Raw genomic sequence first — 27,623 nt, forward strand, 5'->3', positions numbered from 1 at the left:
AGCTCTATAGACATTGTATATATAATCCTGTTGGTTTGCAGTGCACATTTTGCTGTTGTTTCAATAAATTACTTATTGTGTAATTTTAATCCATGTGTGAATATTGCTTTACTAATTCAATTTCTAATTGTTCCAGTAAATTCAACAATCACGTTAATACAGTGGATCGATATTTTAAATATTTTAAGGAATAGATAATTGCAGTAAATATTATGACACATTTGGCTTTTGCCACAATGGTCAGTTAGCATCTTGAACTACAGCTTGGCTTTCTGATACCCAGGATAGAGCAGAATCAGTCGTCATTCTAAGGAATGAAAATAACTCCCATGAGGAAATTGTCTTCATGAGAGGGTGTGTCTGTGAGGCTGTGAGAGACCAGGACATGACTATCAGAGGGTGATTAAAAATGAGGAGTCACTGCCGGAGCTCCAGCTAGGACAACTAATGGACTGTGTCTGTGACTCTTGACTTTATCTGTGTCCATCTGTTCTGATTGTGTCTCACACTTGTAAACCTCAATAGCTGGTGTCCCTGTAAGAGATCTGTCATCACATCACACTGTCACGATTTCTACTGCAGCCTCAGACTGTGTCTTTACTATCGTGTTCTTTCTGTTTTAGGGTGGCTGCAGACACTGAAAGACAAACACAAGGAAGCTCTAAAGACGCAGTTTGAAGTTGTATCTGAGGGAATTGCTAAGCCGGGAGAGCAGACCCTCCTTGATGACATCTTTACACACGTGTGGATAACTGAGGGCAGCTGTGTTGAGGTGAATCATGGACATGAGGTCATGCAGGTAGAAACTGTCTCCAAAAGCACAAAATCAGAGATCCACTCCATCAAGTGCAGCGATATTTTTAAGCCACTGCCAGGACAGACCATTCCAATCAGAACTGTAATGATGAAGGGAGTTGCTGGCATCGGGAAAACATTCTCTGTGCAGAAATTCATTCTCGACTGGACTACTGGAAAAGACAACCAGGACTTCGATTTTATATTTTTTCTTCCATTCCGTGAATTAAACTTGATCAAATCAGAAATGAGTTTACAGGAACTGGTTCTGTGTTTCTGTCCAGAGATAAAATCCTCTGATAATGTTTTAGATAGCCACAAAGTCCTGTTCATCTTTGATGGTCTGGATGAAAGCCAACATCCTTTGGACTTTAAAACAAACCAGAGGTGGTCTGATGTGAAAAAGCAAGCTTCAGTGGACGTGTTGTTAACAAACCTCATCAAGAGGAACTTTCCTGTTAATGCTTCCATCTGGATCACTTCCAGACCAGCTGCAACAGGTCTGATCCCTCCAGAGCTCATCAGCAGGGTGACAGAGGTCCAGGGGTTTGAAGACCAGCAGAAGGAAGAGTACATCAGAAAGAAGTGTAAGAACAGAGCTCTAGCAGACAGAATTATTTCACACATAAAGGCACTGAGGAGTCTTTACATTTTGTGCTATGTTCCTGTTTTCTGCTGGATTGTAGTTACTGTTCTGGAGCACACTTTGGAAGAGAACAGTGGGGCAAATCCAACAACACTGACAGATTTCTATACGTACTTTCTGCTTGTCTTACTGACAGCAAAGGAACAAAAGGAAAAGAAAGAAACTGTCCTCAAAATAAATCAAGAAGCAATTCTGAAGCTGGGAAAGCTGGCATTTGAAAGTCTGAAGAAAAACATCATAGTGTTCTATGAAAAAGATTTGAAAAAATATGGCATTGATCTCCACAACTCCTCCCTTTACTCAGGGGTGTGGAAGGAAATATTTAAACAAGAGTCAGTCTTGTTTCAGGAAAAGGTGTACTGCTTTTTACACCTGACTGTCCAGGAGTATTTTGCAGCTCTGTATGTTTTAGGTTCCCATCAGAACAAAAATATTAACCCACTTAAGAAAGGAAACCCACCAGCTTCCACACTGTTCCACTTGAATAAAGTTGCACTTAGAAGAGCCATCCAGAGCAAGACTGGTCACCTTGACCTGTTTGTCCGGTTCCTCTTGGGAACGGGAATGAAGAACAACCAGGAGCTTCTAAAGGGATTCCTGTCACACACACAAGATCACTCCAGTGACATACTGGAAACAACAGAACACATCAAAAAACTCATTAGAGGAGCGTCTTCTCCTGAAAGATGCTTTAACCTTTTCCACTGTCTGAGTGAACTGAAGGACAAGTCTTTAATGGATGAGTTCAATGTGACTTTGGATAAAGGAAAACATTCAGGACAAAGCCTCTCACCTTCCCAGTGTTCAGCACTTGCCTATTTCTCACTGCTGTCTGAGAAAGAGATTGATGTCTTTGACATGAGTGAATATGCTACATCAGAGGAGTGTGTACGGAGATTGCTACCTGTGGCAAAGATAACAAAAACCCTTACGTGAGTAACCTCAGATTTACTTTACATGCAAGGTCCAAACTGTCCCTCTGAGGGTACTTCTGGCTGGTACTCAGTGAAGTGAAGTAGATACAGTATATTCATCTTATACTCTAGCACACTTTTTATTTTTCAACATTAAATCCCATAATTAACTATTTTTAACTTTCTTTTAAATTATTTGTTATTGATTCTACGGTACAATGCCAAAATATAAAGCTAATGGCAGTTTGCCAAGTGAAAAGTTCAAAACTCAAACTTCAGACATTCCAGCTCATGTCTCATGTTACTATTTTTTCTTTTTTTTGGAGCTGCTTCATGTGTCCATCATGTATGAAGTGAGGAAATCGGTGCTGAGGGCGGTCAGGGTTCATGCCAGTTTCGAGATCTCCGTGTGCTGCTTGTTTCCAGGGCAGCTGTTTTAGAAAGGGGTTGGGTTGGGATGGGGGAGACTGTAGGGATTTTGTTTTCTTTCTAAGTTTTTTCTAGTTATTTTATGGTCTAGTTTTTGAGTTATTTGGATATTGTTCATTCCACTTGTCTCTGACCAGTTTGTGTCTGTGGGAATTGCACAAGTCAGACTTGCTACAGCCTGAAGCAGGCAAGGACTGTACAGAAGCAGCCCCTATACCACACTGCGGTACACTGCCCACAGAAACATCACTGGCCAAAGAAGAGCGATAGGTGGCACTTGTAGTGTGTTAGATATTAGCTTTACTTAATCTGTTGTCTTATTTCTTTAAATGCACTTAATACAGAATATTAATATGCAATCATGTAATTAAAGGGAAATTTTGGTAGCTGAAAATAATAAGTTTCTTAATGTCATTATCAATATTAATTTATTATTTTAAATATATTTATATAGCTTGTAGTGGTAGCGTGTTCTACATACTTCATACACATCAGTGTCGAATTGTTTTCCTCAGTCACTTGTGGTTATTTTGGAAAGGTTTTGTTGAAGTGCTTGTTTTAAATACATTTTGCTGTCATTATTGCTGTAATGGAAAAAGGAAAGGCTTGTGAACTGAGTGAAGTTTTGGTTGAGTGGTGGAATTTTGACTTGTGACCCAGAAGCTCCTGGGTTCAATTCCTGCTCAATGCATCAGTGCTTTTAGCTAATAGACTCGTTCTTCAATAATAAAATACAATAATGTGTACTGTATTGACTTATTTTTATATATCACAGATAAACATTAAAATAGTATACTTAATAAATTAATAATGTAAATGAGTTAGCAAAACTTGAAGACTGTGAGTGAAAACCAGTTGTACCAGATGTTCAGAGGGAGTCAGATAATTTAAAGACGCCCTTAAACAGAAATCACAATTAAGGTTTTTAAATACATATTTGTTTTTAAATACTTATCATTAGAGCCACTGTGGTGATATGTTTTTATAATTAAAATCTAAAATTAGAGAAAGGAATAAGACAAAAATTACGAACTGTTTTTGATGTTGTACAACAATCTCCCTCGTCGCCCTTCTTCTCCACTTGATGATGAGGACACTGGGACCCCTGCGGACTGAGAAGTTGGGGTAACAGACGAAACATGAAAAAAGAGTATTGATATCATGAGCATTTCAGTGAGACAGGTCATGCTGAAGTATGTGTGCACAGTTTAAACTGAATAGCAGTTATTTTCTCTGTAGCAACATGAACATGCTTAAACTTAAACAATCTTTAACCAACAAATAAAGCAGAAGTTATTTACCTATTTCATACTCACATTCGATTTTAGGAAGGGTGTACCCAGCAGGTGTTCAATGAGCACCAGGAGTCTATTTCGCAAAGTGAGACTATTCAACCATATACAGTAGCTTTAGTAAATTGACAAAAGTTGTATTTTCAGTTTCACAAAGCAAGGTTAAATTGTATTTGGTTACGTAACTACAGTAGCTCCTGAAATTCATGCATTAATTGGCTTCATCACTCTGTTCTCCTCCCCACTGATAGCTGATGTGTGGTGAGCATACTGGTTGGGAGCTAAACATTGGTGGTGGTGGAGGGGAGCCCCCATTATCTAAGTGCTTTGAGTGGAGTGTCCCGACTGGAGTTCAATCCATTCTGAATACTCTTGAGATGTATCAGTTTGCTTCCATACAAACTGTAGGTAATTTGTTTTTACTGCAGGAATAATATGGAAGAGCAGTAGAGGAAGCATGAGAAAGTGCTGTTAGTCATAGAAATGTAATGTTTTTTAAAGCAATTGTGTCTAACATATTTTTATAATGAAAATCTTTAACTCATTCTCTAATAATGTCAACAGAGTATACATATGAAATATTATTTTTATTTATTTAATTATTATTATTTATTTTATATATCAGTCTGTTAAATATTCACTTTACATTCACAACCTTTTACAGTTGGCTGCCAAGTTTCAAACTATTGTGTCACCATTTGTACTGGGGACCTGTCTGTGGAAGTTCACCTTCAAACAGCACAAATGATGAATCCCACCGCATTAGTGAATGCTCTGTTTGTGCCACTGAATGTGATGTTTGTGATCCTTCCATTTCCAAGATATAACATCTTTTTTGGGGGTGTGATGTCACTAAGTTCCACTAAAATGGTGCAAGACAACCTAATAGGTCTCATTCATTAGTGCTGCATTTGTGCTATTGGAAGTAGCTTTCTAGCTGCTTTCATCCCCAACATATAGTGCCTTATTCTTGGATAATTATGTGACTATGTATGAACATCTTGAGTAATAGTAACACATTCTGGGGAGTTCAGGCACTGGATTACTTGATGAGAGGATAACAATGTTTGCAATTTTCTGTCTGGCCATTGTTTTTTCAGGGTTTCAGGGTTTTCAACCTTTTTAAATAGGCAGTTCAAAGAACATCTAAAGTTTCAATTCGTCTTTGGATTGACTTGCTTAAAAAAGTTACAACGAGAAACTTCCTCCATCAAAATACCATTGTTGTACTATCTATTTTACGCAAAGCAAATGCATAAATGTGGAAGACTACCAGGAAATTGGATATATTTTTTTTACGATCACTGTATGTACTAACTGTCTTTTGGATGAGAAGTTAAACCAAGGTCCCGACTCATTAAAGATCCCCAGGCAATTTCTCAAGAAGAGTAGGGAGTTATCCCAGTGATTGGGCTAAATTTCCCCCATCTGCCTTTACCATGCCCTCCAAATTGTCCCCATGTATGATTGGCTTGCTCTTTTCCTGCGATGGACTGGCGCCCCGTCCAGGGTGTACCCTGCCTGTCACGCTTGAAGTCCCTCCCCCTTAAGTGCGCTCTGGCTCTTTTACTTCGGACCTGATTTTGTGCACCTGCCCCTTGTTCCAGCCTCCTTCCAGCCCCCCTTAAAAGCCAGACGCCCACTCAGTTTGGGGCTCTGCATTGGTTTCTGCATTATGCAAGCCCGGAGCCAGGCGCAGCCAGTTGTTTCTGTTTCTGTTTCTTGTTCCTGTTCCCTGCCGGTTCCGACCCGGCTCCTGTTTTTAAATCGTTAGTCTCGTTTGCACCGCCCGGTTTTTGGATCTTTTGCCTTCGTCTTGGATTTTCCCTTTTGACTTTACTCTTGGATTGTTTGCCCCGGACTCACCCCCCTGGACACCTGCGCACTTTGGACACGCCTCCCGTCTTCATTCCCGTCTCCTGCATGACTTTAACCCCCGTGTTTTCCCCATTCTACCCCGGATCGTGTCGTCTGCATAGGGCCCTGAAAGGTTTGAGGTTGAACTGTTTAACTAAATGAGCTATTTAATTCCTGTATACTGACTCACGATTGTTTGTGATGAGCCCTACGAGAGCAGAGCCATCAGCATATTTGAACATTTTGACTGAACCTGCATGTGAAAGACAGTCATTTGTGTACAGAGAGTAAATGAGAGGAGATAAGACACAACCCCAAGGAGCTCCTGTGCTTAGAGCGAGAGGCTTAGAGAGGATATTCTTCAGTTTTACCAGCTGCTTCCTATCAGAAAGGAAATCCAGTAGCCAATAGCACAGAGTCTGATCAATACCCTTCTCTGCAAACTTTTAAAAAAGCTTGAGAGGGGTGATCATCTTAAAAGCAGAACTATAGCCATTAAAAAGGATCCAAGCATATGTGCTGGGTGCTTTTAGATGTTGAAATGTATCATGGAGCCCCAGGGAAACGGCATCACCCACTGAACTTTTTGTTCTGTAACAAAACTGACTTGGGCCCAAGTGTATGTTAGACAGGAAATTGGTTATACTGTATGTGCCTTCTCCTTCTGCGCCCTCACTGTCAGGTGAAAAGTCCTACATGAACTGATCATCAGCTCAAGGTATTTTAGCTGGTTGTGTTCCAGTGTGGTGTTCAATGTAAAGTGGAGCCTATTTTCTGTTTTCCTGAGATCAGTCTTTCTTCTTTAAAACCATGACTGTTGTCTTGTTCAGATTGTTGGTGTCCAGGTTTGACAGTACTACTCCAGTAGTGCTGGACTCTGCTGTAGCCCCTGTTCTGTGGGCAACAGCAGGACCAGGTCATCAGCATAGAGCAGGAATTTGATATTTTTGTAGTGTAGTGTGAGGCCAGGGGCTGCAGACTGTTCCAGCACCTCTAGCTGATATAGATATTGAGCAGTGTTGGGCTATAGCCCAGTCTCACTCCACAACCCTGAGTGAAGAAATCTATTCTTTTGTTTTGTTTTTCTCTGTCCACATGTTCTTAGAGTGCTTTGCCATAATTACATCATAGACTTAAGCTCTTAAACCACAGTGAAGACATTTGTAAATCTCCATGCCAAATTGAATCTAGATTTTTAATTAATAAAGGTGGACCTGTTTGTTTATAAGTGAGTGCAGGGTGTAAATGTTAACATATGTTTGGTAGGATGCCAGTCTGACTCTTAGGACACTGTGCTTGTTAAAGGAAGACCATTATTTGGGCTTCCATGATACTGCAGAATATCTTCCCCATGTTACTGTTCACACAGGTGCCCTGGTAGTATTAAGGGTCAAGTCTGTCTTCAGATTTATAGATGTGGGTGATCAGTCCTTGACTGCAGACCTCAGGGAAACACCTCAGTATAAGGTTGAAGAGTTTGAGCAGAATCTGCAGTATTTCTGTGCTGCTGTGTCTCAGCATCTCGTTCTTGGCTCCATCTTGGCCACCGACCTGTCGATCCCAGACAGTTATGCATAATTGTCTTAATTTGAGAGTTGTCAGTGTGCATTTATTCACTTGTTTAGGATGTATTTGTAGTGTTTCACCATTTCATAGTATCTGCAGCATAGATCCGGTTTTTGTGGTTGTGTGTGTTTTTGTTTTTAATAGTTCTCAGTGCTTTTCTTGTATTTCTGCAGTCTGCAAAAATATTCTTTTGTTATTATTTTTGAATGTGTTTTGTACTCTTTTAAAGTTTGATTTCAAGTCTAGTTTGTCGAATATGTGATTTAAATCTTTTAAAGCCAAATATACTGTATGCCTGTTTTATTGCTTTTGTACAGAGTTTAGCTGAGTTTAGCAGAGTTTAGGAATGTAGTTGAGAATTTCTTAATTTCCTGGTGATTTAGTGCGCTTTGGTATTCATCCAGGCTGTTTGTAGCCTGTCTGTTAAGGTCATATGGTTGCAGGGCTGTGACAGTCTGTCTTTGTGTAAGTGTGCCCTCTTGAAGTACAGCTCTCTTGCCTTCTCTCTTCATTCCCCCTTTTATATACAATAGGCCAGCCCCTCCCCATGAAGCTAAACCACATAAACACTGCAAAAAGGGGAATGAAAAGTGTTGAAGACATCAAAAAGATAAATATTTCACCCTAGACTAAAATAAACATATATATAAAAATAATATACATCATGCATTCATTTAAACATGCATCAAGTTATAGAAAAAGATAGAAAAATATGTCTTATTAGACATATGGTAAGCTGAACTGATTGCCCTGCTATAAACAGTAGTCAGGTCTGAGTAGCATAAATATGGCCCAGGATCACCAGAACATCTTTAGGGTTAGAGTTAAATTTTATTTTCAGGTAAGAGATTTTGTTTTAACACAGAAGATAAGGGAAAACTGTTTAACTGGCTCATCAGATTTGTGAGGAAATGTCCACATTTCCTCGTGAATACTGCTAAATGAAAGGATGAGAAAACACGCATATTTTCCACTTTATAATAGTTTTAAATGAACAAGAAACGTCCACTATCTGTAAAAGGAACTGGGACTCTGGCTTTTCAGTGGCCCATGCACTTACTGTAGCAATACTATTCCAGGTCTTCACAAAAAAATATACAGACTTTTTTTTATATTTGTTCCATTTGTTTCAAATTTGTATTCAAGCTCGTAGACACATAATGTAGGGAAAGGTCTACAAGCATTTTCTGTTTAAGGTCCAAAACATGAAATATTGATCTTTGAAGACAGAAAAAAATTGATTTCTTGTTTTATGTTTTTTCATGGATATTTCTGTCAGGTGAGTGCTCAGTAAAAAAATATGTGCAGAAATATAAAAGAAATATGATTTTTTACATTTAATGCTCATGGGGTTAGCTTTAATTTAAGCCATAAAATAGGGCTCTAGTGTCTACACTTCCAGAGATATTGCAACATGTTTGAGAGAACATCATTCAAGGCAGAAATTGCCTCTGGATGTCTGTGACAGCTGGTCATACTTAAAGGTTAATTGGTGAGGCATGCGCTCATCACAGACAGGGAGAGCGCTGCTGATCTTGGTGCTGAAGTTTCTTCTCAGAGATTTCAAACAGTCTGAACACACGTGAGTCTAATTGCAAGTGAGAGAACTCAGGTTATTCCAGGATGTAGTGCTCTTACTGCCTAGATTATTGCATTGGATCCAACAGTGACAGTCGTTTCAATTCTGACATCAAAGTCACATCAGATGATAACTCTCTTGTTCAGCACAAGTCAGATCTTTGGGTATTCCTATGGCGTCAGCAGTAAATGGGGGTTCTTGATCCACTCTGGTGTGGCTTCAACTGGAAAATATTCTGAGAACTGTTCTTCCAATCACAAGATGTGCACTGCAATCACAACAGCATCATCAAGTGCCACACCATTTGTGTGGTTCTCTAAGGTTGAAAAAGCAGAAACATCACTTGTGTGGATTTTATTAACAAAAAGCTTCAGCTTTTTCTTCATAGCAGTGATCTTGTCAGACATCTAAAAAATTGTTAAAGAGAGCCCCTGCAGGCCCATATTCAGCTCATTCAAATGTGAGAACATATCAGCCAGGTAGGCTAATTTTACCAGCCACACTGGATCATTGCCAAAAGAGATTGCTTGTCATGCAAAAACATCTGTACCTTGGAGTGCAGTTCAAAGAGCCTCATGAGCACTTTGCCCCTTGACCACTTGATAACCATCTCACCTCAGTATGTAACAAAAGCTGCATGTTCGCCGCACATTTCATTACAAAGCGCACTGAACAAACATGAATTCATTGGTCGAGCCTTGATACAGTTCACAACTCTGTTGACAGTATAGACTCTGTTGACAGAAAAGTCAAACAGATTTTGAATCCTTAGGTATTTTCTTGACTGTTAAGGCCTCGCGGTGGATGCTGCAGTCTGGAGCAACCTCTCTAATTCGTGGAACTAGACTGCTGTATCAGCCTGTCATCGCTCTGGCACCATCTGTACAAACTCTGACACATTTTTTCCAGTCAATGCCATTATTTTTGATAAATTCATTGAGAAGCTGAAATATGTGTTCTCCTGTATTTCTTGTTGATAGCAGCAGAACAGAAAGTTTTCATTGCGATCATTTGGATTCATTTTCAATCAGTTGTTCTGTTGGAGAATGTGGCGCTATTGGAGAAATTCTTCCCTGTTTCCACTTAAAAGATAGTCAGGGGTCCGTCTTAGAAGTTAATCGAAAATTTTTATTTCATGCGCACAGGAGCGAAACAGAGATGCTCGGTGTATTTTTCTCAAATTAACCTAGAACAGTCCTTAAATATTTTTCTGTTATCTATCATGCTTTCCTGTGCTGATCAGATTGGCAGTGTTCCAAAATCACGCACATTCGCCTACCTCCCTATTTGCTAAATATAACCTCTTTTATTACAGTTGGTTATTTAGGTTCGTAGCAACCATTCCTATACAGTGGTATAGAATTACATAGTAACCCTTATGTCCACTCTAGTATTTGCACGTACTGCATCATCATAGCTAAGTATGCAGGCTGCGTGTTTGACACATAAACTAATTTTATTAAAATAGAAAACATGAAAACCCAGATTTCCAGGGTCATCTGGTGGGCGCTCCACAGTTTGAGAACCACGTTCCTTAAAGGAATGTTCTCTAGCCACAGATGAGGGAAGGGCTCTGTACATGCTGTGCAGAGATCTAGTCTGTCTGCACTCCCTCACACTCCCCAGAGAACTCATTTGGGGATGCGGTAGGATACACACCCTGCCAGGGGAAGCCTGTACTGATCTCCCTCAGTAAAACAGCTAATGATCTGCAATCTGCTTCTCATAGATTTCCATTTCAGTTGCGTTCCTGCATGTCAGCTGCATTTTTCCAAATGAGCAAGTAATAGGTTTATCCCATGCTGAAAAGAAAAGAAAGAAAACATGTTTCGGCCGTGGAGCCTTCTTCAGGTGTGAGAAAGACAGGGTAGAAAGCAAAGGTAATGTAGAGAGAGAACAAAAGCTGGGAGAGAGGAGGAGTGAGGGGTGGGAACAGGGGACAGAAAGAAAGGCCAAGCAGGAAGTGTGAAGTCAGGATAGGTGAAGAGAGGTTTGAAATAAAACCAACAATGAAAAGAGAGAATTTAGAAGAAAATGAGTCTGTCGTTGAGAGAGGGGGGAGCTGTGATCCTAGCTGCAGGATAATTTTAGTTTCTGTACTCTTTCTGATGTTTGAGTTCAGAAAACCATCTTTGAGAACACACACAGAGAGATTAGTGTAACCCGAACAATTTTTTTTTCAAATGTCCTTAAATATACATATCATCCTTTCTCTGTGAAAGAAATCAATCATTTTTCTTCTTCCAAAAACTGCCAGGCCAGCTGCTCTTACATCTCTGTCAATGAAACGTCTGGAGAGAATCTTAAAGCATTACATTACAAAAACTCACAGGACCTCACTAACCCCCTGCAGTTTGCATATAGAGAAAGGAGGGGGCAGACAATGCAGTACTCACATTGTAAAATCTGGTCTATCAGCAACTGGATCAAGCAAGGTCATACTGTATGTAAGGTATTATTTGTTGACTTTTGCTCTACTTTTAACACAATACAACCATTGTTGTTTGCACAGACCCTCTCAGAACTTCAAGCTAAACAGTAGCTTGATAAGACAGGTCCTAAACATCTTAACCAATAGGACTCAACAGGTCAAACTGGGGAACTGGTTAATTAGACATTCACTGATTTTAAGAAAAATGCAACACCCCTCCAACCTACAGTAACTAATGGTCAGACTGTCGAAATTGTCAATGACTACAGGTACTCGGGACTGATCAGAGAAAAAACCTGAGTTAGGACAAATGCTGCAACACCATTTTTAAAAAAAGACAACAGAGGCTTGATTTTTCGAAGTAAACTTAGTTATTTCCAGGTAGATAGAACCATCCTAACACTTTTCTGCATGTCTTTGATTGAAACTGTATTAACATACTGTCTCACTTGCTGGTTTGGTAACATCAGTATCACTGATTTTAATAGCCTGGAATAACTAGATAAATTAAGTAGCAAATTTATTGGGGAAATTAAGATCGCTTTAAATATCCTCTACAGACAGAGAGTGGCAAAGAAAGCACTGTGTACTGTGTATTGTGTCTCTCACCCCCTCCACTACAAGTTTACAATTCTCCCATCTGGGAGACGCCTCTGTGTCCCCAAGTGTAATACTAATAGAAACAGGAAATCTTTCATCCCCACTGCAATATCTCTTTCAAACTTCTTCTCCCTTATCGTACTGTAACACTGTTTCACTGACTTCTTTGTTGGTAAGGTTTTGCCTGTCATCGTGCTGTTATGTTGGGAGTGTGCTGTAATACTAATTTCCCCAATGGGACAATGTAGATTGAATTGAATTATTGTCAGAGCTGGTGATCTGCAGGGGAGAATCCTGTGCATTATCCTGGCTGCCAATTAGTTTGTGTCTGTTTTGGATCCAGCTGTGTCTGATGTGAGAGGGAACTGTTTTTTCTGCTGTGACATTCTTGTTAATCTATCTGATCCTCTTGATCTGGCCTTCAGTAGCACTGCTGTTGTGTTCAGGGTGAGTTATGTCAATATGAAGAGAATTGTACCCATTGCACTTTCAGCTGGGCCAGACCCAACTCCTCTTCTACGAGAGCAGGATAAACACAGTCTCAGGTGGAGGGTCTGTAGAGGAGGAGGGTGTTTGAGGGGTTGATGAAGAGCAGAATCTCTCTAGAATTCCTCTAGTAAAACTGTGAAAATACTTTTGTTGGAAAAGGTCTGGTCTTCTGACACTGTTACATGTGAGTACAGTGTCTTGCATTGTATGTTGTTGGGAAAAATGGGGTTCATGTATTTTCATGATCTTTTTGTTTTTTGGGGGAGAGGTCTGCAGTATGTAGTGTTTGGTCTTGTATGCTGTTCACATTTTAACTGTGTCTTGTTATATATAAAACTTTGGTTGTATTTCGTTTTTCTTCCACTGCTTTATTTTCTTCAAAAGCAAATGCTGCCTTAACATTTCTACAAAAAAAAACAGTATTTGTTTCCCTTTTCTTTTCACTGTATCTCCATGTGTCTCCCTGTTTCCACCTGTCTCTTTCCCTGACAGTTTCTTCTCATCTTTCTTCTTCCTTCTGGATCCTAAGGTTTGAAGCAGTTGTTACCTTCATCTTCCTCCTCCATGGACACTCTGAGATGATAATGACATGATGTTGTGTACTGTATTACTGCTGAGCTGGGTGTTGGAGTGAAAAAAAGATGTGGATGAGCTGTGCAGATGTTCAGCTGTGCTCCTGTCTTGTTGTCTGCAGGATGGAGAGATGTAAACTAACACAGAGATGTTGTAAAGAACTGGCCTCTGCTCTTCAGTCTCAACACTCCAGTCTGAGAGAGCTGGATCTGAGTCACAGTAACCTGGGGGATTCAGGAGTGAAACTGCTGTTTGCAGCTCTGAGGCATCCCAACTGTAAATTAACAACACTGAAGTAAGTGAACTCTGGTGATTTCTTTGTTTTTATTGAGTTTTGTAAATATATGACAACACACAACATTCCCTTTTTTACTTGCATCAAAGAAGAAACAATTATAGATTAGTTCATCTGGTTCCCTCATTTTTTCCAAGACACTTTAATCTGATTTTTTTTATTTCTTATTTCTTCAAAAATCTTTTCCCGCTTTGTTTTAATTCCAGGAAATATGTTTGAGATTTGACAGCTGTTCCCTGCAATTCTAGACATATTCTCTCCATGAAGGTGAATTAATGGATTTATGTAGATTTGAATGACTTTCCATTCCTCAGTTTCTACAGAAGTGCCTACCTCCTTTTTATACTATTATCTCTTGTATTCTACTTTTATTTTCTAATATTTTAAATACATCTGAAAGGAAGCGAGTTACGATTTTGCTTTCAAGGCTTAGTATACAGTATGTTATTTCTTTCACTGTTACACTGTGGCTCAAATTGTCTTTGAGAATCTCTAACCTGAAAATAACTATGGAAATGACAGTTATGAGAGCACAATTTCTCAGATTTTTAATCTTTCAGGTTTGTAATTCCAGGTCCATTACAGAGCTAATCAAAATGCACTAAACGCTAAATTGCGGTGGGCATTTCTCAAGGAACTACAAAGTACCACATGTTTTAAAATAGGGTGAAATGCCTTTTAATACCACCAAGTGGAGGTGGGCTTAGCTGAGCTGAGCTTAATGTCTCATGTGCAGCATTTGGGCTGTAGGCAGAAAACACCCAGTTTTGAATCCTGGTCAATGCCGAGGGACAATCTTTTGCCAGTTACAGAATTAAAAATTGGATACTGTTCAGACTTTTAATAATTTTAAACTGTGTATTGCAGCATGTTAAACATTAAACTGATTAAAAAGTAGGTACATTTTATAAAAGCAAGATTGCTTAGTTGGACAAAAGTACACAACCTTCCACCTTCTTCATTCTGTAAATATCTTAATTATGCAAAATACAGTATTTAATTTGGTAACTTACAATGGTTTGTGGTTTAAACTCACTTGTTCTAACATAACAAGCTTATATACTGTACTTCATAAAAAGTTAAAGGTTTTATCCTTGTTACGACCCCAAGTGTCTAGGGGTAAAGGGGTGTAACATTTAGGATAATTTTTGGATGAAGGTGGGTTCTGATGAAGGACTAGGAAGCGTGACAACAAGTGTTGGTGCAAAAGTGATTTATTTTAAGGTGAATAAGTGACTGGTACGTAATAGGACACAATAACACACAGGGAGAGGGAACTAGAGCGGTGCCAAAGGAAAGAAAATAACAAACAAAATGGAGCTGGCTAAGAAAGTGAGGGAAAGCTGACCTAACTACAAAAGAACTACACACAGTCTTCAACTTCTTCAAACACCCTAGCTAATCTTCACTGACTACTCAAAACCATACAAGACAAACGGCACTCACCCATACTAAACTAGTGTGACTAATACAACAATCAACTACGTGTGCAAAATGTACCCAACAACCTAAACTAACCCTATACACAAAAGTTCACACAAATACACAAAGCCAAAGCAAAACAAAAGCGAAACAAAACCAAAGCTGAGCCGAGCGGGACCGAAGTCAAGCAAAAGGCCCCTTCATTCAAGTTATATACTGAATAAGCTGAGTTCTGATTGGTCGAGAGTTAATTGAAGATTACGTAATATAGAAACAATGGTGTAATGATAGACTAATGGGAGAGGGAGAAGTTGTACTAATTTAATACCACTTGATTGTAATATTAATATGGAGTCGCGTTACTAAGCAGCTAAAATATTTTGGAAACATTTGGAAACATATTTTGGACATTTTGGAAACATTTTAATATTTGTCAAAAGCTTATATTGTTCTTATAGTAGTAATGGAGAACAGCTTATCAATATTGTATGTTGAAACCATACCATGACAGTGAAGACGTGTTAAGACTTTAGTTAAGCCAGTGACTGTTGTTTACTATTTTGAGACGAGGTTGTGTGGAAATTATTCTGTACACTGAAGAGTTATAGAGGAGACACATTGTGTAGAAACCAAATAATTCGAGCCTGAAGTGTTTGTTCGTCCAGCTAAGCTTTATTGTATGCATACCAGGAACCACAATAAGGACCATAATAGTTATACTGTAGTACCCATCGTAGCTCAAAGGGGATATGGCCTTACATAACTTCTATATACGATTCCCCCCCTCCTTCTTTGATGTAACTCCAGGAAATAGAAACCTTCCTTTGTCATCAGGAGTTTAGTGTAAACATTCACCATTTGAGTAAACATTCACCATTTGGGGGAAAGTACAGGGGGGGAAAGCCTCTGTGATCAAGCAGGTGTGATGGTTACAGTTCAGCATGTAAAAGTTGTTAGTAGGCTCCATCAATCCCCCCCTTTGAAAACAGAAACATAGATCTTCCATTTTCTACACAAATATGGAGTCTGCTGTATTTACTTCATACTTATGTACTATCCTAAAAATTACTATTGGAGATGATGAGGTGACATATAGCAGTGATTACATTTTTAATACATGTGATTATAACAATTATACATACAAACAACACTACTCCTTAAAACAGATATTGAATCATATTGAACCATAGTTTCGAGGTCTGTGGTTGGGTAAAAAAAAGGACTGTGAGGCTGAACCCGGACAAGGGGAACTACATATTCTAAATAACATGATCCGCCCCAATTAGTCGGTAACCATGGGTATGCACGTTTCTCACAAATAAAATACGTTCCATTAGGCACTCCTCATCCAGCGGAAAACAAAAAAGCTGCACTAAACTTAGGACTGCTCTTATCCCACCCTGGGATCTGAAGAGTAGAATTTGAGAGACCAATATAGGAGGTGAGATTGCATTTACCCCAAACCATTATACAGTGACCTTTATGGTTCTCAAAACAACCCCCCCCTTTGCTTATTGTTTAGGGTGATATGGGGGATTCTGGCTTCGGTTGTATTGTGGGCCATAAGACCCAGCAAAACTGGTGGGTTCTAGCCCCAGTTCCCTAAAATACTGCAGCGTGGTGCAGTTTACAGTAGTATCGTTACGGCCACCATACTTGGTCATGTTAAAATCCCCTATACGGTCTTTCCATATGATCATGCCTATAACTTCTTCAAGGCACCACGGGACGGCCCCCATGGGGAGCCCCCCTTGCACATACCTTGGTAGTGTAGTGCATACCCAACAGGCGCTCTGGTTTGTCTTTTCAGCCATCAGATAAGACAGGGCCCATGTTCATCTTTACGGGACTGGTGTTCGTGTACATTCTGGATACAGATACACAATGTGATAACAGAAAACAAAATTAGAATAGTCTTCTATGTTGCGGACTATTCCTTTTCCACCGGAGGTTGGACATGTCGACAGAAGGAGGCGTGAGTCCACCGGTTCTTCCCCTGGACTTTCACAGTGGAGTCTGTTGTCAGCAGCACTTGGTACAGCCCCTTGCACCTAGCCTGAAGCATCTCGGATGGTATCTTTTAAAATCCACACCCACTCTCCTGGCTGTAGGTTGTGGCCTTCAGGAATGGTCTTTCCCCAGGCCGCCTTCACTTGATGGATAGTGAGGTCATTGGCCTGTGAAAGCAAACGACAATACTGCAGTAAAGAATCAGTTAATTGACTTAGATCATGACGATGAGCTACAAAATTATCGGTGATATGCATGGGCCTTCCGGTGACCACTTCAAGAGGTCTTAGTCCTGTGGCCTGGTTGGTCCCAGCTCTCAAACTACATACTGTAGCACAGCGGGGAGGGCATCCATCCAAGAGACCCCTCCCACAGAATACTTGGTGAGTTTCTCCTTGAGGGTTCGATTAATCCTCTCCACTCTTCCTGAAGACTGAGGATGATGGGGGCAGTGTAGGCCCCATTGTATCCCAAGCACTGTAGCAACTGCGTGACACACTCTTCCAGTAAAGTGCGTGCCTTGGTCTGAGTCAATGTGGCAAGGCAGTCCCCATCGTGGAATTATTTCAGTCAATAGATGTTTTGCTGTATTATGGGCTGTTTCATTTTTTACAGGAAAGGCCTCAACCCATCTCGAGAAATGATCCACCAGTACTAATAGCCCATTCTTTCCCTTGCACTGGGGCGGTGAGTAGTAGTCTATTTGCCAGTGCATAAAAGGTCCCTCAGGGACTGGTGGTCTAAGCTCTGGCACTGCCACAGCCGTGGTATTAGAGGTCTTTTGACACACATCACATCGCTGAACCACATCTTCTGCATACCTTTTAAATCCCACACCCACCCAGTTTTGTGAAAACCATTGACACATCTGAGACACACCTGGGTGCCCCACAGAATGAATTTGACGAGCAACAAACGGCATCAGGTCCCTAGGACATGCCGGTCGGCCAGTTTTCTGACATCTCCAGGTGCCATCCTCCTGGATTCCCACTCCTCGCTTGATCCAGGTCCATTTCTCAGTCTTAGAGGCCTGAGCCTGTACTTCCTTCAGGTGAGTGGAATTCGAGACATGAACATGGATGTGACTGATCTCGGTGGTGTCTATATACCACTCCATCCATTCTCCTAAGGCTGCTTGTTGAGCAGCCTAGTCAGCCAGGTTGTTTCCCATAGCTTCAGGAGTGTTTTCTGTATTGTGTCCCTTACACTTTACCACCGCCAGCTTTTCCGGGAGCTGGACAGCGGCCAACAGCTCAGTTACTAGGTCGGCATTTTTGACCCAGCTGCTGTAACAAAATTTCTTTGATTCCACATTCTCCCAAAATCATGACATACCCCAAGTGCGTAACGTGAATCAGTGTATATAAAGATGTAGCCATTTAAAATTAGCGAGGTACGCTGCTGTACAACACGGTGGGCGTGTCGCATCTTAGCGCGTCTATCACTTCATACCGCATTATACCGAATGCAAATTAGATTATGTTAATAGTATCTGGAATCACCTTGTAAAACTGCCAGGTGGAGCTACTAAAGCTTAACCTCTCATGTATAGCATTTGAACTGTCACCAGAAAACAGCTGTTTCTAATCCCAATCACTGCTGAGGGACAGTCTTCATCCAATTAAGAATTTAAGTTGTATACTCTTTAGACTTTTAATTCTAACTTGTGTATTACAGCATATTAATCATTAAACATTTAAAAGTTGGTATATGTTATAAAAGCAAGATTGCTCAGTTGGACAAAAGTACACAACCTACCACTTTATCATATATATTTTAATAATGCAGAAATATTTTATGCATCAAAGTCTTTACCGAAGATATTACTAATAGTATTAATAATTAATGACCTTAGACAAGCTGTAAGCTCAAAGTATTACCCTGGTCAACTTTCTTTGTAACCGTCTTTGTAAACGAAAATACTTTATTTTTTCATTAACAAAAAGTAACACCACAGCATTTCGTTGATCCGATCACATATTCGTCTCCAATTATATAAATTAAGTCTTGAGAATCTCTGTTTCACCATGCCTTTCACATGCTCATAAACTATATTAATTTAGGAACATAAACATATAATGTAAACTGTATATGGCTGGTATTGGTATTTTAAAGAAAAAATACACACCAGTATTCCACTTTCTCCCTAAACATTTTAAGCATCAAATTCTTATATGTGGTTTTTTTGGAAATGTTTTTACGTGCTCCTTCTGACCATATTAAGATTATATACTTTGTGAAAAGTGATAGTCTTTTAACCTTTTCTGTGAATTTGCTCATTATCGGAGTAAACAAAATCATACTTTTAGAGTTTGATTAACAGGGAATATATTATGGAATTGTGTATCTAAACAAATTAATAACAATATAATTATATTCATGTACTGTCTGGCGGAATAAACTGAAGAGTTAGTTAATGCTACATAGAATTATTAATAGATAGTTAATGCAACACAGTATTAATAAGGTAGCACTTTCACTTTTCCCCAGCACTATCAAGGGACTCAAACCCAGGCCTCCAGCATCACTCAACAGGGAAGCAGCCAGTCGAGCTACAACAAGATCTGACCTCAACACTGACAGACCAGGTCCCTCCTATTCATATGAAAGGCAGTGATGTCACCGCGCTGGCAAGACCTCAGTCACCTGACCAGCAGATCGCTGCATCAGAGAGAGTCAGTATAGCTTCTGGGAAATACATTTTTCCTGCATCAAAGTTGAACTCGCTCAGAGCGCCCTACATTACAAACTCCAAGCGTTTTATGTTGAGCTGAAGACCCTCACACCTGACGAAGGATTCACAGCCGAAACGATGCTTTTGATTTCTTCTCTTCTCAGCATGGAATAAACCTGTTACTTGTTCCTTTGCAGACTATGCAGGCTGACGCGGCTACCCACCAAAGTAAATGTATTGCAAGGTGCTCTGTTTTATTAACAGACACTCTGACTCAAGTGTTGTACAGTGATAATAGACGTAGGTAATGTCATCCCCATTAAACAATGTGCTAATCGCGCAAAACCTGCTAAACTAAAAATTAGACACAAGAAGAGTATTGTAATAGTTTCGGGTTCGGTGATGATGTACTCAGTGACCCAGATACTTGTGGAGTAAAGAAAACTGCTTTTATTGAATTTCGGTACAGCCAGCACAGGACTCCTGTGTAAAGTTAGCTTTCCTTCTAAAAAAAGCTAACCTTCTAATGAAAGACAGTCCCCCTTCCCCCCACAGACAGGAAAAGTGCCCACAGGCACTTAAACTTAATAAAAACCTAAAATGGTCACGTAAAAACATTTCCGAACTAACATGTAAGACTTTGATACTTAAAATGCTTAGGGAGAAAGTTGAATACTGGTGTGTATTTTTTCTTTAAAATACCAGTACCAGCCATATACAGTTTGTAACGTAGGGATTTCTATATTTATGTCTTTATTTAGTGGTTACATTAGTGACAAAGGCTAAACTTCTAGCTTCAGTAACACCTACGCCGTATGGCATACATGTTTGTAATGACAATATAGTGTTGGTAATATTTATTGTCAGTAATAATATCAGCAAACATGGTTTCATTGAGGGCTTCTCAGAAAGTTGGGCATTCAGGTAGATTGCCAGGAGAAAGGATTTGTAAATATATTTTGTTAAAGCAGGTCAGTTTTTTGCAACACATAAAATACATTTTTCCAAGAAATATCTGATGATGAGGAAGAAAAATCACCCGTTTTTAGTGCATAAAAAGTGGTGCAGGCATAGGAGTCTGGCTTCTCCAAATGCTGGATTATACAGTGATCAGCACAATAGCTGAGGGCTGCAGCTGACAAATTGTCTGGACCTGTGGCTTTTCATTTCTTTTGTTTTTTTGAAGATTGCTCTTACTTTGTCGGTATGGATAGAGAAAGGAGGAGGCAAAGGGGTAGACGAAAATGAAGGTGTTTCAAAGTGAGCATAAAACTGGTTGAGATTATGTGGGAGACTGTGGTCGTCATCCAGCAAGGTGATTGAGTTTTATTCCTTGCAGCTGGTAATTTCCTGAATTTTCCTCCAAACTGTTCTTGAGTTGTTGTCAGCAAATTGTTCCTCTAGTTTATTACTGTAGTTGCTTTTAGCTTTCCTCACTGCAGTGCAGATCATATTTGGCTGAGATATATTCAGTCCTGTCACCCTTAATAAAAGCCTTGTTCTTCTTTGGCGTAGGTCTTGCATTTCTTTTGAGAACCACGGTTTCTTGTTACCGTAAGTCTTGAAAGTATTTGTAGGAATGCATACCTCTTCACAGAAACTTATATTGGATTTCACAGTATCAGTATATTAATCCAAAGAGGCACAAGCAGAGATAACTAAATTCCAATCTGTACATTCAAAACACCCTCTCAAGCTTTTTAATGGACCAAACATTGACTGTTTTATCTTTTGATTTGATATTTTTCTTTTTTTTTATAAATCACGATAGGGTCCAAGGTACAGTAGCAGTGACCTAGAATTCTATCAGCTCTGGTAGGATAGTTAACTTGCTATTTTACACCTAATATAACTCAAAGGATTATGAAAATAAATAAATTCTGCAATTTAAAATTGAATTTGTATTGTGAGAGAAATAGCATTGGACCCTGACTTTAAATGACATAAAACAGATGTTTTAGCAATGGTCATTGAGCGGCACAAGGAAGGTCTGGAACAAGAAGGAAATTCTGGAAGTACCTTCATTCTTGCTGTGTTAATCCTTCTCAAGAATGAGAGAGGCATCAGTTTCCATCTATTGAAGTCTTGCTTCAGCTGATTTTCTGGCATCTCTTAGTTACATTTTAATATGTTTTCTAGGTTTCTGTACACTTCAGCCTCTCCTTTAATCAGTTCCTCTCCGCTCAACCCCTGCCTTTTCGATCGTGTCTCTAGTTTCACTTTCTCCTGCCTGCCCTGCTTGCGTCCAGCAGAGCCTGCACCTGCATTCAGTCTCCAGGTTACTGCTTCCATCAGCTCAGTGCAGAAGATATCACACAGGGGCCCTGGGTTCAATTCCAGACCTGGGGTGCTATCTGTGTGTAGTTTGTATGTTCTCCCCATGTTTTTCTGGTGTTCCAGTTTTCTCCCACAATCAACAAACATGCTGGCAGGGTAATAGACCTCTGGGAAAGCTGGCACTGGTGGCAGCCTTGCCTAGTGTCCAGTGCTTCCTGGGATAGGCTCTGGGTACCTGTGACCCTGAATTGGATAATTGTTTATTGAAAGTGATGTTGATGATTTTGAAATGCTACACTTCTTTGTAAATTAGCTAACAATATAAAATTTAAGCCTGTAATATCAGATAAAGTCAAATTTCAGGGCAAACTTTAATCTAGACTTATTTTGGAGGGAAGAAAACCTCAGGTAAAACCTACACCACTCAGACACTCCCAAATCTACAGTCGTACTAATGTGCAGATCACCTTAAAGCTTCAAATACCTGAGTGACAGCTCCCCAGCAAAATGGTGAAGAGCTATACATCTCACTTATAACATTATGTTTTACACCTAATGTAACTCAAAGCATTATGAAAATAAATACATTCTGTGATTTTAATCTAGTAATGCCATAGAAAATAATTTAAATAGAGGATGAGTCGTTTTGAGGGGTTGAGAGAAATAGCATGGGACCCACTTTAAACCACATAAAATAGACAAACGTTTTAGTAATGGTCATTGAGGGGCATAAGGAAGGTCTGGAAGGTCTGGAACAAAACAGAAATCCTGGAGGTACCTTCATTCTTGCTGTGTTCATCCTTCCCAAGAATGAGGGAGGCATCAATTTCCATCTATTGAAGTTTTGTTTAAATTGATTTTCTAGCATCTCTTATTTACAGTACATTTTAATATTTTCTAGGTTTCTGGGTATTGCATTTTTCCAACATTTTATCTTATCCCAATCTTATTGTAAATTCTCTAGGGATATAGATTCTCCAATAACCTTGCTTCAGAATTTTCTTTGTTTAATTCCTATTCTGAAAAGTTGCTGTAGTCTGTGATTACATCTGTGAGAACAGGAAAAGATGTTGAATTTCTGCTGCATATACTGTACTAACATCATCTTTATAAAGAGCCTGATTGTGTGTTCTCCTGCTATATCACCTCCCTCTGTATCCTTCTGTTGTCTTATACTCTAAGAAAATAAATCAGTGGTGACAAGCATCTCCTCGTCTTGTTCCCCTGTATGAATTAAAGCTCTCTGAAAGAATACCATGAGCCTGTTGTGCATTTGGTTGGTTTTACATTACATGTAGTCAAGCAATAATACCATTATGAAAACCCAATTCCCTGCAAGTTTCAAATACAAAAGGCTGAAATACTCTATCAAATGCTTTTTCTGGACCCAGAATTATTTTTCATTTCAGTTTTTGTGTTTAAAGATACAGTTTAGTCTTGCCTGATTAGACCTCCAGCCAAATAGTCAGTTTCTACCTGGAATAATATCCTCTCAAACATTTTATTATATCTCTGGAATTAAAAAAAGTAATTATATAGTATAGTAGACGTATACAGTATACAGTAGACTCCTTTGATTTCCTATATGTCTTACTGCGTCCTCTCACCAGACAGAAACATCCAAGATGAAAAACAAGAAATAAAGAAATGAGTAAATCTCATGACCTTACAGTACCTTTTAAATCCAGTGATCACTGCTGGAGATTGGTTGTGAAAATACACTGATATACTCTTACTTTTGGAGATACTCCACTCCTTTGCCATTGAGCCTCTTCTTTATCAGCTGCGCTGGGTCAACAAGGGGCTGTCCATCCCAGGCTGACCTCATCTTACTATTCCGGACTCCGAGTACACTGATGACTTCATGGTCATGGCTGGGGGAGAGAGGATGTTGGGTTCTGTGACAAACCCTAGAGGACTTTCAATTGTTATCATCACCTGCTCATGGCCCAGCCTTTTGTCCTGCTGATTCGAGCAGGAGACTTCAAACTCACCCTGGTCTTCTCTATTTCTACTGATCACCTGTGGGGTTGACCTGTCCCCACTGCCTCCTTTCCTCCTCAGTCTGCTAGAGGAGTGGTGCTCTCTGTGTGTGTAGAGAGCAGGAGACACCCAGTCTGTCCTGGACTCCACTGTTTCTAATTCAGGGTCATGAGTGAGCCAGAGCCTATCCTAGCAAGCAATGGCACAACATAGGGGCCTGTACTGGTTGTCAGTCCATCAGGGGTTCGACAGAGGAAACAAGTGAGAACACAGAGAGAACATACAAACTCCACACAGATATCTGCCCAGGTCCAGAACTGAACCAGGGCCCCAGCACTGCGAAACAGCCATGTTAACCACTGCTCCACTGTGTCTCCCCTCTTTAACAACCCATCAGCCGCAATACTAGAATGGAAACAGAACAGGGGCACTTCTTATTCTTCACCAGCAGACTGGTCTGAGCCAGTGTCTCCCAGTTACAACACCTGATGGACATGGACCTGGGCTGCTGGCGCTGTGCGGACTAGATGTGAGCTACTGTACATTGGCACTGTATTGCCCATGGTGTACAGGCAGATTTTCATGTCAGTTTCTGTCTGCGCTACATCTCAGGGGATGCTGTCAATGTAGGGTCACCCCTCTGATGTGCCTCGAAAAGCATAACAGTGAACCCAAAAAATAAACCATATATAACTAAAGATGTGATAGACTGCATCAACTTTAAAAGACTCACTTTTAAAAACCAAGATGAAGTGCAACTGAAATTACTGCAAAAAGAGCTTAATCTAAAACTCAGGAATGCAAGGAATCAACACAAGGAGACAATGGAGAGGGACTTTGAAACAATGAACTCCAGGAGGCTGTGGCAAACAATAAAAACAGTCACAAACATGAATTCTTCAAAGAAGAGCTTCCATTAAATGGATGAGCTGACTGACTTATCTGAGGTTTGAGACACAGGACTTCTCTGTTGCAGGTGATAGTATATTAGATACTATTACAGCTGACAGTAGTGCTGGTAGGCTTGTAATAATTCCTAAACAGGCAAAAGGCCCCGATGGCATCTCTGCCTCTCTTTTAAAAAATTGTGCCGAGGAATTATCACCAGCATGGTGCCCTGTCTTTCAGAAGTCTGCTGACTCTCACTCTGTAATGCATTGAAGTTGAATACTTATCCAATCTCTGGGGATTCAGATCTCCTGCGGGCTCAAAGAAACAGTTGCAGGCTGTTGCTGTCCAATCCACGCTCTCTGGCTCGGTGCCAGGCTGTGCTGCGTGGCTTGCGACGGTGCGCTGCTGATGCTCACTGACCGGCTAGTCAGTGTTGGCTTTAACTAGCAAAGTTTGCACACAGGAGAAAAGATGACTGTGAGTCCCAGCAAGTCAGGAAGAGGACCGGTTCGTTCCTTATGAAGAGCTAGTTCTGAATAGTGATTCAGCTGTCCACAGTTCTGACCTGTTCACGAGGCCTGCTGCTGGTGCTAACCTCGGGTGGATCCTCTGGTTACTCTCTGGCAACCTCCGCTCTAGACTCTTAGAACAAAGGAAAGTTCTGGCACTCGGACACACTGGCCATTCCGTGGTTGTCCGGGCTGAGTCTCAGAATGGTCAGGACGCGCTAAGCGAGAATGTCCTGCCCTTGGGAGCCTTCTGCTCCTGGGCGCCGTCCTGCCCTGGAATTCTCCTTTGAATTCCCTTTAGAAAAGTCCACAGAATTCCACTGAATCCTCTCAGGCTCTCTGTGTTGCCTGTTTTTACCTGGAGGAACTTCAGCTCGTTCATTGGCTGAAAGTTCCATGGGCATCAGAGTCCCACGTGGGTTACTCGGCCCTACCAGTCCCTGATTGGTTGATCAAGGTGAGATATGAGTCACTTACTCCTGACACTGAGGAATGCAGTCCAGATGTCCATCTGGCACTCCCTAGACAGATAGGCGCCAATGGATGACCATTGATCATGATAGCCAGGCTTAGCTAAGTGCATCCCCCTTTGGGAGCTGTCCCTTATCAATAGAAAACATCTTTAAATCAGCCTGCATGAATAGTTTCTCTGTGGCTGCACCACAGAGATGAACAGAGAGATGAGGCCTCATTTGGGAAAGCACTGAAACACTTAATTCTGCCTTATTAATAAGCCTCACCGCTACAAGTGCAACAGCAGCTTAACGCAGACAACACAGCCACAGTGTAACGAACAATACAATACTAATAATAATACAATACAGTACATACAATACAATCAGTACAGTGAGGGGTGCGCTAAAAGAGTTACTCACAGTCCAGGACACACAAAGAACAAACTAGAATAGAACAGCATGCAGAAAAATCGTATTGCACATATGAATATAAATATAGATGTAAATATAGATATAAATATAAATGTATTGCACGGGTCCCTGGCATATATTGCACAAAAAAACAGTTGTAAACGGGAAAAGAAAAAGAACAGATGTAGCAGTAGATGTGTAGATGTGTTTAGCCCAGAAACAGGTCACTGTCAATGTTGCCTCTGCCCAGACGCAAGGTGGATGCTTTGTACTGTCTTATGGCAGAAGGCAAGAATGACCTCCTGTAGCGCTCCCTGTCGCACCATGGATGAATCATTCTATTGCTGAACGTGCTCTTCATTTCTACAAGCCTGTCATAGAGGGGATGGGAGATTTTGTCCATAATGGCCTCTAGTTTGGACACCATTATCCTCTGAGCCACTACCTCCAAGGGGTCCAGGTCAGACCCAATGACAGAACTTGCTCTCCTGATGAGCTTCTTCAGCCTTTTAGAATCCACTGCTCTAATCCCAGAGCCCCAGCATACCACTGCGTAGAAAATGGCGCTCGCTACCACCGAGTGATAGAACATATGTAGCATCTTACTACCTGAGCCTCTTTAGGAAGTAAAGTCGGCTCTGTCCCTTCTTTTGGATGGCCCCGATGTTCTTAGACCATTCCAGTCTATCGTCGATGTGCACTCCCAGGTACTTGTACGAGTCCTCCATCTCTAGCCACTCCCATGTATGTAGACAGGAGTAGGTTTGACCTTTTTCCTCCTAAAATCTACTACCAGTTCCTTTGTCTTTGTTACATTCAGTTCCAAGTGGTTCTCCCCACACCACTCCACAAAGATGCTGACCAGTCCTCTGTACTCCTCCTCCTGCCCACCCTTGATGCATTCCACAATTGCAGAGTCATCTGAGAACTTCTGCAGGTAGCACGACTTTGAGTTGTACTGATACAGCTGTGCTTGGCTCAATGCACAGAGGAAGCAGCGCACCTGTATAGGTCAGAAATCCAAAGATTTGTGCAATGGTGTGACAACAATTGCCTAATTCTGAATGTTAAAAAAACAAAATAAATACTTTTTGATCCCAGAGCAAATGATGATCACTCAGATGTAGTAATCCACAAAGAACTTATCATATGTGCTGGACTACTCATGTTATGAGTTTTTGCTCCAAAGTTAAGCAGCACTTATATTTCTTGTGAAGACTAAGAGTGTTTGGAGTTCGACAGGAAGTAATGCTGCTCTTTTACCATGCTGTAATCGAGAGCATTATTTTAAATCGCAAACTACCCACCTCATCCAAACAGTTTTGAAAGTCATGGGAGTGAAACAACATCCCTCCCTGCAGACAATCTTTGAAAAATCCATAATCAAACTGGCAGAAAAAATTATATCAGATCCTCCCCACATCCTCAATTCTGAATATCAACCTTTTCCTTCTGGCAAATGTTTTAGGGTTCCCAAATGTAATTTAAACAGATACAAACATTCCTTCAGTCTCGTACTTTAGAG

The 27,623-nt window shown here is 40.4% G+C and overlaps 1 protein-coding gene across 1 annotated transcript in view; it reads left to right on the forward strand.

The window, feature by feature from the left end:
• LOC107076301 (protein NLRC3-like) overlaps positions 1-27,623 on the forward strand; it is a 369,350-nt gene that overhangs the window by 27,500 nt on the left and 314,227 nt on the right. Inside the window, exons 14-15 of the mRNA XM_069180176.1 lie at positions 624-2,373; positions 13,293-13,466. Of these exons, the coding sequence (XP_069036277.1) occupies positions 624-2,373; positions 13,293-13,466 (1,924 nt within the window). The remainder of the gene's footprint in view (positions 1-623; positions 2,374-13,292; positions 13,467-27,623) is intronic.

The sequence above is a fragment of the Lepisosteus oculatus genome, chromosome 18 (genome assembly GCF_040954835.1).
Source record: "Lepisosteus oculatus isolate fLepOcu1 chromosome 18, fLepOcu1.hap2, whole genome shotgun sequence".
NCBI lineage: Eukaryota > Metazoa > Chordata > Actinopteri > Semionotiformes > Lepisosteidae > Lepisosteus > Lepisosteus oculatus.